General features: G+C 36.6%; 1 protein-coding gene across 3 annotated transcripts in view; it reads left to right on the top strand.

Annotated features, from left to right (window-relative positions):
• ECHDC1 (ethylmalonyl-CoA decarboxylase 1) overlaps positions 1-17,822 on the top strand; it is a 64,623-nt gene that overhangs the window by 10,670 nt on the left and 36,131 nt on the right. For all 3 annotated transcript variants that reach the window (XM_008691125.2, XM_008691126.2, XM_008691127.2), the window contains 2 exons: positions 10,842-11,063; positions 12,361-12,503. In XM_008691125.2, the coding sequence (XP_008689347.1) occupies positions 10,842-11,063; positions 12,361-12,503 (365 nt within the window). The remainder of the gene's footprint in view (positions 1-10,841; positions 11,064-12,360; positions 12,504-17,822) is intronic.

Here is a 17,822-nt window from a genome sequence, read left to right as displayed (position 1 = left end):
TTGAACAAATTGTAGCTGAGAACTTCCCCAATCTGGTGAAGGAAACAATAATTTGTGTCCAAGAGGCAGAGAGGATCCCTCCCAAGATCAATGAGAACAGACCAACAGCACGACATAAAATAGTGCAATTCACAAATCTTAGATCCAAGGAAACAATCTTGAAAGCGGCGAGGGGGAAGAGATTCCTTATGTACAGAGGGAGGAACATCAGAATAATGTCAGACCTGTTTACAGAGACCTGACAAGCCAGAAAGGGCTGGCAAGAGATATTCAGAGCACTGAGTGAGAAGAACATGCAGCCAAGGATACTATATCCAGCAAGGCTGTCATTCAGAATGGATGGAGAGACGAGCTTCCAAGACCGGGAGAAACAAAGAATATGTGAACACCAAGCCAGCCCTACAGGAAATATGAAGGGGGGGGGGTGTATAAAAGTAGAAAGACCCCAAGAGTGATACAGAACAGAAATGTACAATCTATAGAAACAAGGACTTCACAGGCAACATGACAACATTAAAATCATATCTTTCAATAATCGCTCTCCATGTAAATGGCCTAAATGCTCCCATAAAATGCCACAGGGTTGCAGATTGGATAAAAAGATATGACCCATCCAAATGCTGTCTACAAGAGACTCATTTTTTTTAAAGATTTTATTTATCTATTTGACAGAGAGAGACAGCCAGTGAGAGGGGGAACACAAGCAGGGAGAGTGGGAGAGGAAGAAGCAGGCTCCCAGCAGAGGAGCCTGATGTGGGGCTCAATCCCAGGACTCTGGGATCACGCCCTGAGCCATCAGTGAAGGGATGGAGAACCATTTTTCATGCCAATGGACCTCAAAAGAAAGCTGGGGTAGCAATTCTCGTATCAGACAAATTAGATTTTAAGCTAAAGACTATAGTTAGAGATACAGAAGGACACTGTATTATTCTTAAAGGGTGTATCCAACAAGAGGCTCTATCAATTATAAATATCTATGCCCCAAACAGGGGAGCAGCCAACTACATAAGCCAACTATTAACCAGAATAAAGAGACATATAGATAATAATACATTAATAGTAGGGGACCTCAACACTCCACTCTCAGCAATAGACAGATCATCTAAGCAGAAAATCAACAAAGAAACATGAGCTTTGAATGACATACTGGACCAGATGGACCTCATAGATATATACAGAACACTACACTCCAGAACTGAATACTCATTCTTTTTGAATGCACATGGAACTTTCTCCAGAATAGACCATATACTGGGTCACAAAACAGGTCTCAACTGATACCAAAAGATTGAGATTATTCCCTGCATATTCTCAGACCACAATGCTTTGAAACTGGAACTCAATCACAAGGAAAAATTTGGAAGAAACTCAAACACTTGGAAACTGAGGACCATCCTGCTTAAGAATGATTGGGTAAACCAGGGAATTAAAGAAGAACTGAAGCAAATTATGGAAACCAATGAGAACGAAAACACGTCGGTCCAAAACCTATGGGACACTGCATAGCCATCCAAGCCTCACTCAAAAGAATAGAAAAATCTAAAATGCCATCCTCATACTCACACCTTAAACAGCTGGAGATGGAACAAAAGAACAGGCCTAAGCCACGCATGAAAGGACAACTGATTAAGATTAGAGCAGAGATCAATAAATTAGAAACTAGAAATACAGTAGAGCAGACCAACAAAACTAGAAGCTGGTTCTTTGAAAGAATTAATAAGATCAATAAGCCACTGGCCAGACTTACTCAAAAGAATAGAGAAAGGACGCAAATTAATAAAATTATGAATGAAAGAGGAGAAATCACGACTAACACCAAGGAAGTAGAAACAATCATTAGAAACTATTATCAAGGGGCGCCTGGGTGGCTCAGTTGTTAAGCGTCTGCCTTCAGCTCAGGGCATGACCCCAGGGTCCGGGGATTGAGCCCCGCATCAGGCTCCCTGCACCTCTGGGAACCTGCTTCTTCCTCTCCCACTTCCCCTGCTTGTGTTCCCTCTCTGGCTGGCTGTTTCTCTGTGTCAAATTAAAATAAAATAAAAAATAAAATAAAATAAAATAAAATAAAGTAAAGTAAAGTAAAGTAAAGTAAAATAAAATAAAGTAAAATAAAATAAAGTAAAATAAAATAAAGTAAAATAAAAAAATATAAAATAAAATAAAATAAAAAAATAAAATAAAAAAAATAAAATAAAAAAATAAAATAAAAAAATAAAATAAAATAAAATAAATAAAATAAAATAAATAAAATAAAATAAATAAAATAAAATAAATAAAATAAAATAAATAAAATAAAATAAAAAATAAAAAAATAAAAAAAAATAAAATAAAAAAATAAAAAATAAAATAAAATAAAATAAAATAAAATAAAAAGAAACTATTATCAACAACTATATGCCAATAAATTAAGCAACCTGGAAGAAATGGATGTCTTCCTGGAAACCTGTAAACTACCAAGACTGAAACAGGAAGAAATTGATAATCTAAATAGACCGATTAACAGTGAAGAGATTGAAGCAGTGATCAAAAACTTCCCAGAAAACAAGAGTCCAGGGCCTGATGGATTCCCTGGGGAAGTCTAGCAAACATTCAAAGAAGAAATAATACCTATTCTCCTGAAGCTGTTTAAAAAAATACAAACAGAAGGAAAACTACCAAACTCATTTATGAGGCCAGCATTACCTTGATCCCAAAACCAGGCAAAGACCCCATCAAAAAGGAGAATTCAGACCAATATCCCTGATGCATATGGATGCCAAAATCTCAACAAGATCCTAGCTAATAGGATCCAACAGTACATTAAAAGGATTACCCATCACGACCAAGTGGGATTCATCTCTCCGATGCAAGGGTGGTTCAACATTCACAAATCAATCAGTGTGATAGAACACATTAGTAAGAGAAGAGGCAAGAACCATATGATCCTCTCAATTGATGCAGAAAAAGCATTTGACAAAATACAGCATCCTTTCCTGATTAAAACACTTCAGAGTATAGGGATAGAGGGTACATTCCTCAATCTCATGAAAACTATCTATGAAAAGCCTACAGTGAATATCATTCTCAATGGGGAAAAGCTGAGAGCCTTTCCCTTAAGATCAGGAACACGACAAGGATGCCCACTCTCAACATTATTGTTCAACATAGTACTAGAAGTCCTAACAACAGCAATCAGACAACAAAAAAGAATAAAGGTATTCAAACTGGCAAAGTAGAAGTCAAACTCTCTCTCTTCACAGATGACATGATACTCTATATGGAAAACCCAAAAGACTCCACCCCCAAATTACTAGAACTCAAACAACAATTCAGTAATGTGGTAGGATACAAAATCAATGCTCAGAAATCAGTTGCATTTCTATACACTGAGACTGTAGAAAGAGAAATTAGGGAATCAATTCCATTACAGTAGCACCAAAAACCCTAAGATATCTTGGAATAAACTTAACCAGAGAGGTAAATGATCTATACTCTAGAAACTACAAATCACTCTTGAAAGACATTGAAGAAGACACAAAAAGATGGATCATGGATCAGAAGAATAAACATAGTTAAAATGTCTATGCTACTCAGAGCAATCTACACTTTCAACGCCATCCAGATCAAAATAGCAAAGACATTTTTCAAAGTGCTGGAACAAACAATCCTAAAATATGTGTGGAACCAGAAAAGACCCTGAATCGCCAAGGAAATGTTGAAAAGGAAAAACAAAGCTGGGGGCATCACGTTGCCTGATTTCAAACTATACTACAAAGCTGTGATCACCAAGACAGCATGGTACTGGCACAAAAACAGACACATAGACCAATGGAACAGAATACAGACTCCAGAAATGGACCCTCGACTCTATGGTCAACTAATCTTTGACAAAGCAGGAAAAAACATCCAGTGGAAAAAGGACAATTTCTTTAATAAATGGTGCTGGGAAAATTGGACAGCTATATACAGAATAATGAAACTTGACCACTGTCTCACACCATACACAAAGATAAACTCCAAATGGATGAAAGACCTCGATGTGAGACAGGAATCCATCAAAATTATAGAGGAGAACATAGGCTGTAACTTCTTTGACATCGGCCACAGCAACTTCTTTCATGACACGTCACCAAAGGCAAGGGAAACAAAAGCAAAAATGAACTTTTGGGATTTCATCAAGATAAAAAGCTTCTGCACAGCAAAGGAAACAATCAACAAAACAAAGAGGCAACCCACAGAATGGGAGAAGATATTTGCAAATGACACTACAGATAAAAGGCTGGTATCCAAGATCTATAAAGAACTTCTCAAACTCAATACCCAAGAAACAAATAGTCAAATAAAAAAATGGGCAGAAGATATGAAGAGACACTTTCCAATGAAGACATACAAATGGCTAACAGACACATGAAAAAATATTCAAAATCATTAGCCATCAGGGAAATTCAAATCAAAACCACCTTGAGATACCACCTTACACCAGTTAGAATGACAAAAATTGATAAGGCAAGAAACAAATGTTGGAGATGATGTGGAGAAAGGGGAACCCTCTTACACTGTTGGTGGGAATACAAATTGGTACAGCCACTTTAGAAAACAGTGTGGAGGTTCCTCAAGATGTTAAAAATAGAGCTACCCTATGACCCAGCAATTGCACTACTGGGTATTTACCCCAAAGATACAGACGTAGTGAAGTGTCATAGCAGCATTGTCCACAATAGCCAAACTGTGGAAGGAGTCGAGATGCCCTTCAACAGATGAATGGATAAAGAAGATGTGGTCCATATATACAATGGAATATTACTCAGCCATCAGAAAGAATGATTACCCAACATTTGTGTCAACGTGGATGGGACTGGATGAGATTATGCTAAGTGAAATAAGTCAAGCAGAGAAAGACAATTATCATATGGTTTCACTCATTTGTGGAACATAAGGAATAGCAGGGAGATTGGTAGGAGAAGCAAGGGGAAAATGAAGGGAGCAGTATACAGAGGGGGAAATGAACCACTAGAGACTATGGACCCTGGGAAATAAACTGAGGGTTTTAGAGGGGAGGGAGTGGGGGGTTGGGCTAGCCCAGTGATGGGTATTAAGGAGGGCATGTATTGCATGGAGCACTGGGTGTTATATGCAAACAATGAATCATGGAACACTATATCAAAAACTAATGATGTACTGTATGGTGAATAACATAATAAGGAAGGAAGGGAGGGAGGGAGGGAGGGAGGGAGGAAAGAAGGAAGGAGTGCAGATTTGATCCTTACCGCAACTATGAAGGCTATGGGTCAACTTTCTGGGCCAAAGATGAACATTTTTCAGCTTCTATCCCTCATCTGTTGGGGATGAGAAAATTACTCACGTGGCTGGAGCTTATGAACATAAATCCATCTTATCGTGAAGACATTGGTTTTGTTAAATTTATTTCAAGCCCTGATGCTTGTCATTCTCAGTAACTTCTGAGATTTTTAGTGTAGACTTCTTTTGCCAGCTCAAGAAATCTCGAGGCAGCTTGATATTTACATATGGGTGATAATCTAGGAAGCCTCCAAAATCCTTGTGTTTTTTCATAACTACTTCATACTTAGTAATAACATGTTATTTTTGAAGTTTTTCTCTCCAGTCCCACTTCACATAGACCTAAATTTTCTATCTTTATTACTTGATTTCCCCTTCAGTTTCATGCTCAAGTCATGAGAAGCCACCTTATTTAAAATTTTTTCAATCTCTTTGAAAATGTGTACATAGATTTGTACTTCTATGGGTGTACTTTTGAATGATTAGGAATGTGAAATACCTAAAAAATAAATTGAAATATCTTGAAATTAATTGAAATATTTAACATTACAATTCTATGTACTTGAGATCAAGAATGCTTTCAACAAAAGGATTTGTCCTTGTCTAGTTTTGCTTTCAGTTAAAGGGTTACTAGTTTATTTGATTTTCTAGTGATGCTAGATAACTAATGACCATAATTATAGAGGTACTTCCTTTCCATAGACAGAAGAACTTTAACTCTCTTTTGGAAAAGCAGGGAACTATGCCTTTGGATCAGGCTTAAGTTTTGAGAACTGGGGCTATGCAAGGGAAAGAAATAAGGTAGATATGGGGAATAACATGCAATAATATTTGCAGGAAAATTATTTCAAATGAATCACTGTTTACAGTGATGCCAATAGCATGTGGTAATAATAGTCAACATTTAGAGATTGCCTCATTTTCTTCAGTTTTACAGTATCCTGTAATTTTCCTATCTGCCCAATAATTTTATTTAGTACCAATAAAGTACCTTTTATTGCACTAATACAGGGGGTGGGAACATCTTTAAGTTTATTCTGCATTTATTGTGTGTCATTATACATTTCTGTGTTATAATTGGATTCTTTTGTTCATTTTGAAATTTATTTCAAAAATCTTGCAATGTCTCTTGAATTAACTGAAAATATCCTTTAATGTTACAGAATTATGTTTGATAAGCATTCCTTCTAGCTTTCAAGATCTTCAAGAGGCTTTAGATACCTTAGAACCAGTTAATACCATAGAATCTATCATCTTAATTATATCATTTTCTAATCTGATAGGATTGGCGGTAGGATGGGAGAATGGTATACAAGTAAGCATATTACATGGGTTTTGGAAAAGGAGTATAAAATTGGCACCAGGTTAAGATATTAAAGGTAATTTTAAGTACTTAGATATTTTATTTTGCAACTTGTAATATTTGACTACTTTGCTAGGTTGCTTATTAGGTCTGTTTATCACCTTGACCCAGACCGGTATTACTCAGAATCCATAAGTGGGTCCTTTGTGCTTTTATTATTCTTTACTGATAGATTAATGTCAATTACTATAGCTACAGGCAAATAGTGACTTTTTTGTGGGGGGAGAAAAGGAGCATGGACATGTCTAGCTTTTTTTTGAGAGAGAGAGAGCATGAGCAAGGGAGGGGGGCTAGGGGCAGAGAGAGAATCTTTCAAGCAGACTACCTCCTCCGAACCCAGGACTCAATTCCACAACCCATGAGATCATGAGATCATGAGATCATGACCTGAGCCGAAACCAAGAGTGGGTCGCTTAACTGACTGAGCCACCCAGGTGCCCCGGTCATGTTCTGTTCTAAATAAACACTTGTCTGCTTACTTCCATGCATGTGAGCACTTCGCATCCTTTCCACTTAGTCCGCATATTTTCTTTTAAATTTCTAATCATTTTTATTCCAGAATGGGGAGACAATGCCTAGATCTATTGCAGCCTAAACTATAATAAATAGAGCCTCTTTCTCTGTTCCTCTTTTCCCATAAGTTTCAGGAATGAATTGATAAGAACCTAAAAGAATTTGCTTCTGGATAGAATCCTTGAAATCTTCACCCTGTTAGGAATAACCCCAGTAGTTGTGAAAAATAATTCTGAAAGCTGTTACATGGATGGATGAATGTCCAAGTTGAATATTGATGAGAGAGTCTAAGAACAAATTTTACTAAGTTCCAGAGTGCTAAGCTCTACCTCTAGGTTAAGTAACTTCTGGGTTCAAAGAATTTCTTATAGTTAAGGTGCTCTTGAAGTCTTTTAGGGAGTGCTTCAGAGGGCTTCTTACTTAGATTGCCAGTGGTTCAAGATCTCAGCTTTTGTGTTCAAACACTTGAAAGTTATCCTGTAAATTTTCTTTAAAATACTCAGGGGAAGCAGAAGTGCCCTTCCAGTAGGAAAGAAAGAGGATTAACTGTTAAGACCATAAGTAGTTTGATGGTAAGAATAAAGTTATGGCAGTTGAAAGCCACAGCACTTATGATAGCAACTTAGGACACCTTTTTTCTTGGAAAAATAGCATTAAGGTCTTATTCTTGGATATTGTTTTCAAAGACAACAAACAACTTACTCACTACCATTCTTTTTTGTTAAACCCTCTCCCATGTATCACAGCACATTAGGTCATACTGTATCTAATATGAATTACATTTTATTTAACTTTTTGGATGACATTTCAGGAACATCTTGGTCTCCTCCATATTGTATTCAAAGTCACCTTAATGAGGAAATTTTGAAATACTGTTTCCAAGTTCTTAAAGTATATCTGTTTAGAGGATTGCATTCCACTGTGTAATATTTTTAGATACTTACATAGTTACAAGTATTCTGCTGAAACACTTTAACAAAAAAGGTCCTTTCTAAAGTGAAAGAATTTAAAGTGGAAGGGACATCATATTGTAATCTTTAGATGACCTGTTCTCCATCTGCTTCTGATACCATTTTATAACTCACATATTAGAGATATTTCTAAAGGTATAAAACAAGCTTGTGGCGTTCCATTTGGCAACATGATTATTTATTTTCTTCATTAAGCATTTAAGTGCCTTGTTTGTGTTGAGCACTGTACTAGGCCCTAGCAACAGAGAGTATGTACCTCAGAGAACTGCTCTCAGGAAGCTTTCTGTCTGGTGAGAAGGACAAATGAAAAATAAAATTAAAATGATGTGTAAAATGTGTTAAAATGTAATCATATAATGGGATGGGATAAATAAAAGGAATAATTATCTCTGCTTAGGAAATCACTGAGGAGAAAGTTTAGGAATTTAAAGATGATTAGGTACTTATCAGGTCAGTGAGGAAGGAAAAACATTATATGGGGATGTAATAATGTAAAATAACAGGGTAAATTTGTGGAATTCTAGTTGTTTGGTGTCCATGTAGACTGTGCCTAGAGATGTTATGAGATTCAAGATACCAGTAAGGGCCCAAACAAAGTGAGCTTTGGACCTGATCCCTTTGTTAGTAGAAAGCTACTGAAAAAACCTTACATTTGGAATAACTTGATCGGATTACAGAGATAGCTTTGATTTTAAGGAGTAGTGTGAAACTAATTGGTGACATGTATGTTATGTAATGAGGTTTAAACTGTGTTGGTAGTAGAAGGAATAAAGGATGGAAAGATAAAGAAGATGACATTTTACAGGTAGGTTGCATATGGGAGATGAAGGAAGGGAAGGAGATTTGGTTTTCTGTGGCCTATAGCACTGATGATATTAGAGACAGTTAAGGAAAGGAATAAAGAAGGAGCAACAGGTTTTAGGAGAAGTATGACTTCAGGTTTCGACAACGATTTTGAGAAGCCTGTGGTACATCTAGAGGTGAGGAATAAGGAATTAGATTTCTGTTTGAGTTAGGAGTACACAGGTATAAAGTTTCTACTGGAGATGGAAATATGGGATTTGTTGTTTTATGAGTTTTAATAAAAGCTACAGGAAAATAAATAAAAGGACTCCAACAAATCAATCATAAAGAGGCAATAATAGAAAAAATGTGCAAAAAGCTTTAACAGGCACTTTAGAAAATATATGCAAATAACCAATAAGCATATGAAAATGGAGCTTGACTTCATTAGACATCATCGAAATGCAAAGTGAAACCACAATGACATACCACTCTTTCGAATGCCTAAATTGAAAAGAAAATAGAAAAAGATGTTAGCAGGTGATGGCAAGATTGTGAAACAACTAGAACATTCACTAGCTGTGGAAATACCCATTTATATTGGTACAACCATTTTGGAAAACTCTTTGGTATCTTTTCAAGTTGAACAGATGCAATAATGGGAATCCGGCTGTGGGTGGTTGTGTGTGAGAGAGAGAAAGAGAGGGAGAGAGGAAAGGAGAGAGAAAAAGAGGGGAGAGAGAGACAGGTGAATATTGATATGTAGAGTTTGCTGATATTCCTGCCATGATCAATTTCAAGCCATCAATGGTTTAAAAAACCAACTTGAAAATTCTTCAACGTTTAACAATCAGTATAAGTCAGCTGCAGCCCAACCAAATAATTCCATTTTTAGATATAGCCAACAGAAATATATCTATTAGAATAAATTGTGGTGTATTCATGTAATAAAATACAACAATGGGAGGAATAAACTATTTAGACTGTAATTACATGTAATAACCATAATGGATGTCACAAACACAGTTGAAACCAGGCACAGAAGGCTATATACTATTCAATTTGTATAAAATTCAAAAACACAAACTAATCTAGGGTATTAGAAGTCAGGGTAATTATTATCCTTATTTGGAGTTGTGATAGAGAGGACACAACAGACCTTTGAGCTTCATGGTTTTTGTTTTGTTTGTTTTCACGTTCTGTTTCTTGATCTGGGTGTTATTGACTTGAGTGTATTTACCTTGTGAAATTCATTGAGGTATAACTTATGATTTGTATACTGTTTGAATGTATGTTTTATGTCAACAAAAATACTTACAAAGGGCAAAAACCCTTATGGGCAGAAATGAGATTATCCAGGATGTATATATAAAGTGAGAAGAGAAGAGTGACAAAATGCTGGGCAACACAAGAAACCATGCACACATTCCTATTTCTTTCCCCATATTCCTCAGGGTTTCCTATGAAAGTGTTACATAAGGTAAGAATAATGCTGAGAATGAAATTTCTATTAGAGAGTAGGATTGCTCCTGTACTGTTTCCAAGGGGGACATTGGACTGAATTTATTCTTAGATTTTGCAGAAGTTAAAGAGTTGGAGGAAGAAGAGCTACTATCATGAGAAAGACTTGCCAGGAGGTAGGAAATGGTGCTAAATACAGAACAGCAACATTTTTCTAAACCTTCCCAGTGTATTGGATCCCAGTAAATGCACTGTAACTACATCATCATCTCTCAGTGGTATACTGAAATGGTATACTTTGTGAATTATTTGGTTTGAGAAGGAGGGAAAAGGGAAGGATTTCCATACTGACCATTTCCTCAGAGTGCTTTTACAGGTGGGGAAGTAGTGCCAATTAAACAGAAAGGTCTATTAACATATAATATTAGAAAAGCATTCATCTGGACTACTGCATGTTTCTCTCTGTTTTCCAGAAATGGCAGGAAATCTTTTGAAGACATCATCTTTGTCTGTAAGGACAAAATTACTACATCAAATGGGAGTATCACTTTATAATACATCTCATGGCTACCATGAGGAAGAAGTAAAAAAAAAACTTCAGCAGTTTCCTGGTGGATCCATTGAGCTTCAGAAGGAAGACAGTGGCATTGGCATTCTTACTCTGAACAATCCAAGTAAAATGAATGCCTTCTCAGGTATAGAGATCTTTCTTCTGCTAAAGAATGAGACTAAATCTAAGCTGCTATCACATGATTTTAATCTCTACTCTGGTGACAGAACTATATTTCTAAAACACCTAGCACATCCTAGGGTAGGGCTACTACTTTAATTAGGTCATAATTAGCAATTAGAAAGGATAGCTGCATTAGTTACTTGTGAATCAATAACATTAACGCTTATTGTGGAACCACTTCATTGTTGGTTACTTCAGAAAATGGCAAAAAGATTAATAGTTCTTGACATCATGGGGTTTATATTCCAAAGTACTGTACGTAGTTTAATGGGGCTTATATAGTTAAGTTTTGAAACCTTGTGGTACAGATTCTTCACCAGTTTTAAACCTCTGTCATCATCTTTTTATTGGCTTCTAAAGCATTTTCTTAAGCAGAGGAAAGAGTAAACTTAATCACTGATAGCATTATGAACTTGGAAGATCACCACTGATAAGAATTATAGTCCCTGCTGTTTCCATTTTAAATTTGTCCATTATAAAGAAGCTCCAGTAGAATTTTGAAATGACACTAACGTAAAAATTTGATCTATAAATCATAGAACTGATAGTTGGTAGGTGTCTTATTAGCAGCCTATGAAGTACTTTCATAGTATGCCTTGGTTTAGAGCATAGTTTGTCAACTGTGGAATAAGATGATGTACTATCCCTTTCCTGAATTAACATCCTATTATAATAGTTCTCATGTGAGTAGAGTTAGGAATCTTACCTTTGTTTTGAGTACCATATACCCAATAGATTGTTAAGATCTCAGTCTTCTGGGGCAGTACTATATTTGAGTTCAGAATACAGGGATAACTCTTGTTATGAGCTTGTTGATTTTATAATCCTTGTTGAGCTTGTTGACTAAGATGTGTGCTGTGTGTACTACTGTGAAGTCAGGTCTATATTTGACTTTGACCCTAAGAAATAATTTTTTCTTACCACCATACCCCTTATTCATTCCAATTTTCCTATTCCTAGAATATGTATGATATATTCTCATTTTCTACCTAACCATGTGTTTGTGTGATTTCTTAATTAAGATAGTGAGAAAGATAGAGAGATTACTAACATATTGTAAATTTCTAAAGCAGGGACTGTCAAATATACCTCTTTTGTGTATATCCCATGGTACCAACACAATAGACATTTGATAGACATTCAGTTAATATTTGTAGAATGTAGGATCTAAGAGTCCTATTTGACTCCTGATAGTTTCTAAATTATTTCTCTTTTTCCAGTATCTTATGTGCTTTCATTCCCCCTCATCTCTCTGACAGGTGTTATGATGCTACAACTTCTGGAAAAAGTGATTGAATTGGAAAATTGGACAGAGGGGAAAGGTGTCATTGTCCGTGGGGCAAAAAATACTTTCTGCTCAGGATCTGATCTGAATGCTGTGAAAGCACTAGGGACTCCAGAGGCAAGTGTTATATGAATTATGCACTAGATTCCACATGTTTATCAGCTATCTGTAGCTGAGATATTTATATTTTACATATGGTTATTATGATAGTTACTCTTTAAGATCTTTCCAAGGATCAGAGGTTTTGGTTTTCTCCTTAAGATGAGGTTACAAATAGGGTGAAATAGTGTGGGTGGGGGAGGGGAGGAAGGAAGGACAAGAAGATTCGCAATCACTAAAGCCCATTAAAACCAGCAAGAGTTTGAATTCTTTCAAGTAGAAGACCCTTAGTATCTCATGATGAGGAATTTTATATGAGGTACATATATAAAGTACCCAGCAAACCTTTGGCACATAGTAGGCTTCAACAAATGCTAACAGTTAAAACATTTGCTTCTGAATTACCCTGATAGAAAAGGAATCCTAATCATCTTCTGTTATTAGTCTTTTCCATTATTCTCCAAGGAACCTGGGATTCCACCCATATACCCTAGGCAAAAAAAAATAACGGAAGAAAAAGGAAAAAAAAAAAAGTATTCATAGCTATTTAATTATGGGGGTGGGCTCTATGTGGGTAATAATGTTTAAATGGTATTCCGTAAGTCACATTGCTCTATGTAGTATATGATCTATATTTGCATAAAATTGTGAGCAAAGCACTCTCTTTGGGTAATTTTGATAGACTTGGATTTGAATGCTGGTTTCAACACCTGAGAAAGTGGGCAAATCACTTAATCTTTCTAAGTCTTACTTTCCTAATCTAGCAATGAGAATTCTGTACTTTACAGAGCTATTGTGAGGATTGAAGATAATGTATATAAAATGTATACTAGGATAGTGTCTGAAAAAGGTAACTGTTATTTTTATTTCAAAGATCTAAGTATTAATAAACATTATTATCCACAAGATGATCCATAATTTGTAGCACCACTAGACTTAAATTTGCTCTGTGTTCAAATAATTAGAGCACTAAGCTGGAGATTTCACTATATGAATTTTTGCCCAAGGTCATCTCATAATTAGCTATATGAGCTGCAAGTTATTTGATTATAATTTTTCATCTCTGGAATGATTGAATTCCTAGGCACCTTACTTTGTTCATAAAAGACACTGGATAGAAAGAATGAGATAATAGATTATTTGGGGTCTGATGTAAGTTGGGTAGGAAAATATCCGTAAAAATGTGAAAGGTTATTTTGCTTTCTTTTACTTAAAAGGTTGTTTCTGTCTCTTTAGATCATATGGCCAGGATTTTTTATTTTGTATACATGTAAAAGCTGAAAGCAGAATCATGCTGATTTCTATATACCTAAGAAAGAACTATGAATATGTGTAAAACTGAGATTTAAAATGACCTCAGAAAGGACTTTTGAGCCTCACACATGTGTGTGAGTTGCAGCTGCATGTATAAATGCATCTGCCCCTCACAGCTGAGATACTCTAAGACTTTTAACACTCAATTATGAACAGCCTTTCTCTAAGTGAAGTGTTTCTTTATCTAATACACTTACTCTTTGTTATTGCATATGTATCACTAACATTTGCTTATGTGGTGAATTTGCTTTTCTGAAGATGATGAGATAACTAGAATAGATGATGATTTTAGTAATTGGATTACAGTCCCTTCTGATTATAATAAGATACTTGAAAGTGATTATTAAATGGCTTTTTAAAAAAATATATAATTATGTTGATGTTTTTGCCAGTGTATTTTTTCAATGTTTGAAAAATACTTTATTAGTGAAAATTACCTAATATAGATAGAAGTAGACTAATACAGTGAAACCCTCATGTAGCCATAATAGCATTAATAACCATCAACACTTTATTATATTTTTCAGTCCACTTTTTAAAAAATGTAGCTGGTATCTTAAGAAGTTGGTTTCATTTTGGTATTTTTTGTTTTATGAGTAGAAAAAGAGCTCCAACTGTCCCTATTAGGCAGTTAATCCTGGGTTGAAAAAGGTTGAGGCAGGGAGATAGATTAGCATAACATACACATTAGCCCTGAAAAGTTATGGGACAGAGAAAAGAATAAGATGGGAAAAAAATCCAACGTGTTAACCCAATTACGAGAGTTGGATCTGATGCCACAGATGTTCTATAGCCTTTCAGAAGGCAGAAATCATCAAAATCCAATTATAATCTTCAGGATATGGGAAAACAAACCTACTTATTCTGTGGTGAATGGGTATAATTTCTCGAGGAAAAGTCTGGCATTTTAGAAACCTTTATACTCTTAATCTAGCTTAAAGGTAAATATTTTCCTTTGCTCCCTGACCTTTCAGTTACTTTTCTGCCAATTTGTTGTCCTTATTTCTCTGTTGCTTAAATTTCTGCAGTGATCTCAAAGTGCTCATCTTTCTTCTTTGCTTTTGCTACTACTGTTGTTCAGTTGTAGCCTCATTAATTTATAGACAAATTATTCTAATTTTCTCTAAACCCTCCCATGTATTTTGAGGAAATTAATAAATCCATACAATAAGCACTTAGGGGAAAAAAAGAGAAAGGCTTATTTATGGTTCTAGGATAAGATACTTTTATAGGCTGAGCATTTTTCCACTTAGGATAAATGTGGCTTAGAGTAAATAAGATGTTAACAGTTCCTTTTGGCACTTTGGTGGAACATTGTGCTTCCCATCTTTGTTAGACAAGTAAAAGCTGGAGGAGTAGGTTTGGGCCTCAGGGTATCATTTAGCTGGATGAAAATATCACTGTCTGCAGCAGCTCTTAAAGCCTTCTTTTTGTTACTTTCCAGTTTCCAGCCTTTATTCATCAGAGCAGCTCTAGCTTTTCGTTGGTTCCTTTTTTTCAACTTATTATATCACAAGCTGGGTTTTATCTCTCATTGGCTTTTTTTCTTCTTACAGACCAGGAAAGGGCCTGAGCATTTAACCATTTTTGGCCCAATGGCTTTGGGGGACAAATCTAATCTTTTTTCTCCCTAGGTCATGTCGACTACTACAGTGTAATCTCTACTTTACGATACATTTAAAGCCAAAGCATATTCTTTATCCAATTGCCAATACTATTACTGATACTAATAATAACAGTGCTAGATAACATTTCTTGCTCTATTACTATATATCAGGCACTAAGTTCTTTACATGTCAGATTTATTAACTCATTACTAACTACCCTAATGAGATAGGTACCATTATTATAGGTGAGGAGACTGAAGAACAGAGAGGTTAGGTATCATGCCCAAAGCCAAACTCTAGCTAGTAAGTAGTAGAGCCCAGATTCAACCTAGGCATTTTAGGTCTAGAGTCTATATTGTTAACCATTGTTCTATACTGCTTTTAAACATTTTTAGTGTGACTTATCTTTTGAATGAGAATTATGACAGTATACAGTCTAATACATGCTTCACTTTCATTTCTGCCAATTCTAGATGCTTCTGCCAGAATTTTAAAACTCTAAATCTAGTATAATAGAAAATAGGCCTATTAAAATTAATTTATTGAGATAATTTAACAGGCTTTATTGCACAAAGTTTTTAGGATTTTATTTATTTTCAAGAGAGAGAGTGAGCACTGCAGGAGGAGGGACAGAGGGAGAGGAGAGAGAGAATCTTAAGCAGATTCCCTGCTGAGCACAGAGCCTGATGTAGGACTCCATCTCAAGACCCATGAAATCATGACCTGAGCCAAAAATCACGAGTTGGCTGCTCAACTGACTGAGCCACCCAGGCGCCCCTATTGCATAGATTTTAATAGAATATAAATCAGTCTAGTTTTAAACCTTCTAGCTCTTTGTGCTTGTGTTAATTTTCTTACCAATTTATAATATAGAATGACCTTTGTGATAAAGGCTTTCAGTTATGAAATTTATATTTAATTTATGTTGGTTGTTACCTTTCATTTACTGCATTTGTTTTCTAGAATAACATAGTTTTCCATTTAAAATTCATCTGATTCAGTTTACTTCAAAATCAAATATATGCAAAACATTTTATTAGCTTCTGAGGACAAAGAAGGCATTTTGTCAACCTCAAAAGGCTTATTGTGTAAACTTAGCAAATGCCATCTTCCCTTCTCCTCTATAAAGCATTTCCAACTACTTTGACCCAATTGAAATGAATTGCTTCTTATTTGGTACTTTTCTGTTTGTTCAAGCATTTCTTAAAATGCTTTGTATAATATAATGTACTTTGATGCAATATAGTTAGGAAATGCATTCCTAGTTAGGAAATAAGGCTGTTGTCATAATCTAAGTATGAGTAACAAGTCTGAGCTAGCGCAGCAGCAGTGCAAACAGAAAAAGAAGGGATTTATATTGGAAATATTTCAGAGGACATACTTGGTAACTAATTGTGGGTGAACTGTAAAGTGGAAGAATCCAAGAAAATACCAAAATTCTGAGCCTATTGACCAGCAGACCTTTTTTTTTTTTAAACTCAAAACTCACATTTATATGATCTTTTACAGAGTATCTAGGTACATTTTCATCTTTCCAAACATCCTTTAAGTCAAATAGAACAAGTGTTTTTGGTGGAGGGGAGTTAAGATGGCAGAGGAGTAGGGGACCCTTTTTTCAGCCAGTCCCCTGAGTCGAGCTGGATAGGTACTAGACCAGCCTGAACATCCACGGAATCAGCCTGAGACGCAGGAAGATACATCTGGATCTCTACAAATGAACATCTCCAGCGCTCAGTATTGAGGTACGAAGTGGGGAGTCGTGAAACCGCGCACAGATATCGGAAGATAAATGGAAGGGGGAGGGAGCCGCCACGTTCGGGCGCCGGGAAGCGGTAGCCACCTGCACGGGGGAGCAGGCAGACTCGCGGACCAGCACCCTTGAGAGAGCAGACTGAGACCGTGAGCCGGGAGCGCGCGCCACCAGACTTCTCACGGAACTCCGGAGCTCCGGTGTGCTCACTGGATCCAGACTGAGACCAGGAGCTCCGGGAGCGCGCAGGGACGGCTGGCGGCTGGTGGTGTTAGAAACACAAAGGTCAGAGCCGCCACGGCCCTGGAAGTGAGGGCTGGGATGCCGGGTGTGGGGCGCACATCCTGGGACGCTGCAGGGTTGAGCAGCACCAACAGTAACAGAGTTAAAGTGGCCAGAACATCAGTGGAGAACGGGCCCCGATCCCTCTGTTCTGAGACAGAGGCTGAGATTCAGCCGCTGCTGCTCTGACTCTCAGAAGAGGCACAGCAAACCGCCAGGGAAAGCCACCAGAGAACAAAAGCCTGGAAATACCAGCTCACAGTGTGCCCACCCCCATCCCCCCTCTCAGGGGACACGGAGACTCTACCCAAACAGGGTTGCCTGAGTATCGGCGCGGCAGGCCCCTCCCCCAGAAGGCAGGCTGAAAAATCAAGAAGCCCACAT

This window comes from Ursus maritimus, unplaced genomic scaffold, assembly GCF_017311325.1.
Source record: "Ursus maritimus isolate PB19 unplaced genomic scaffold, ASM1731132v1 scaffold_13, whole genome shotgun sequence".
Classification (NCBI taxonomy): domain Eukaryota; kingdom Metazoa; phylum Chordata; class Mammalia; order Carnivora; family Ursidae; genus Ursus; species Ursus maritimus.
Note: the sequence above shows the minus strand (reverse complement) of the source record. Positions and strands in the feature narration are given on the sequence as shown.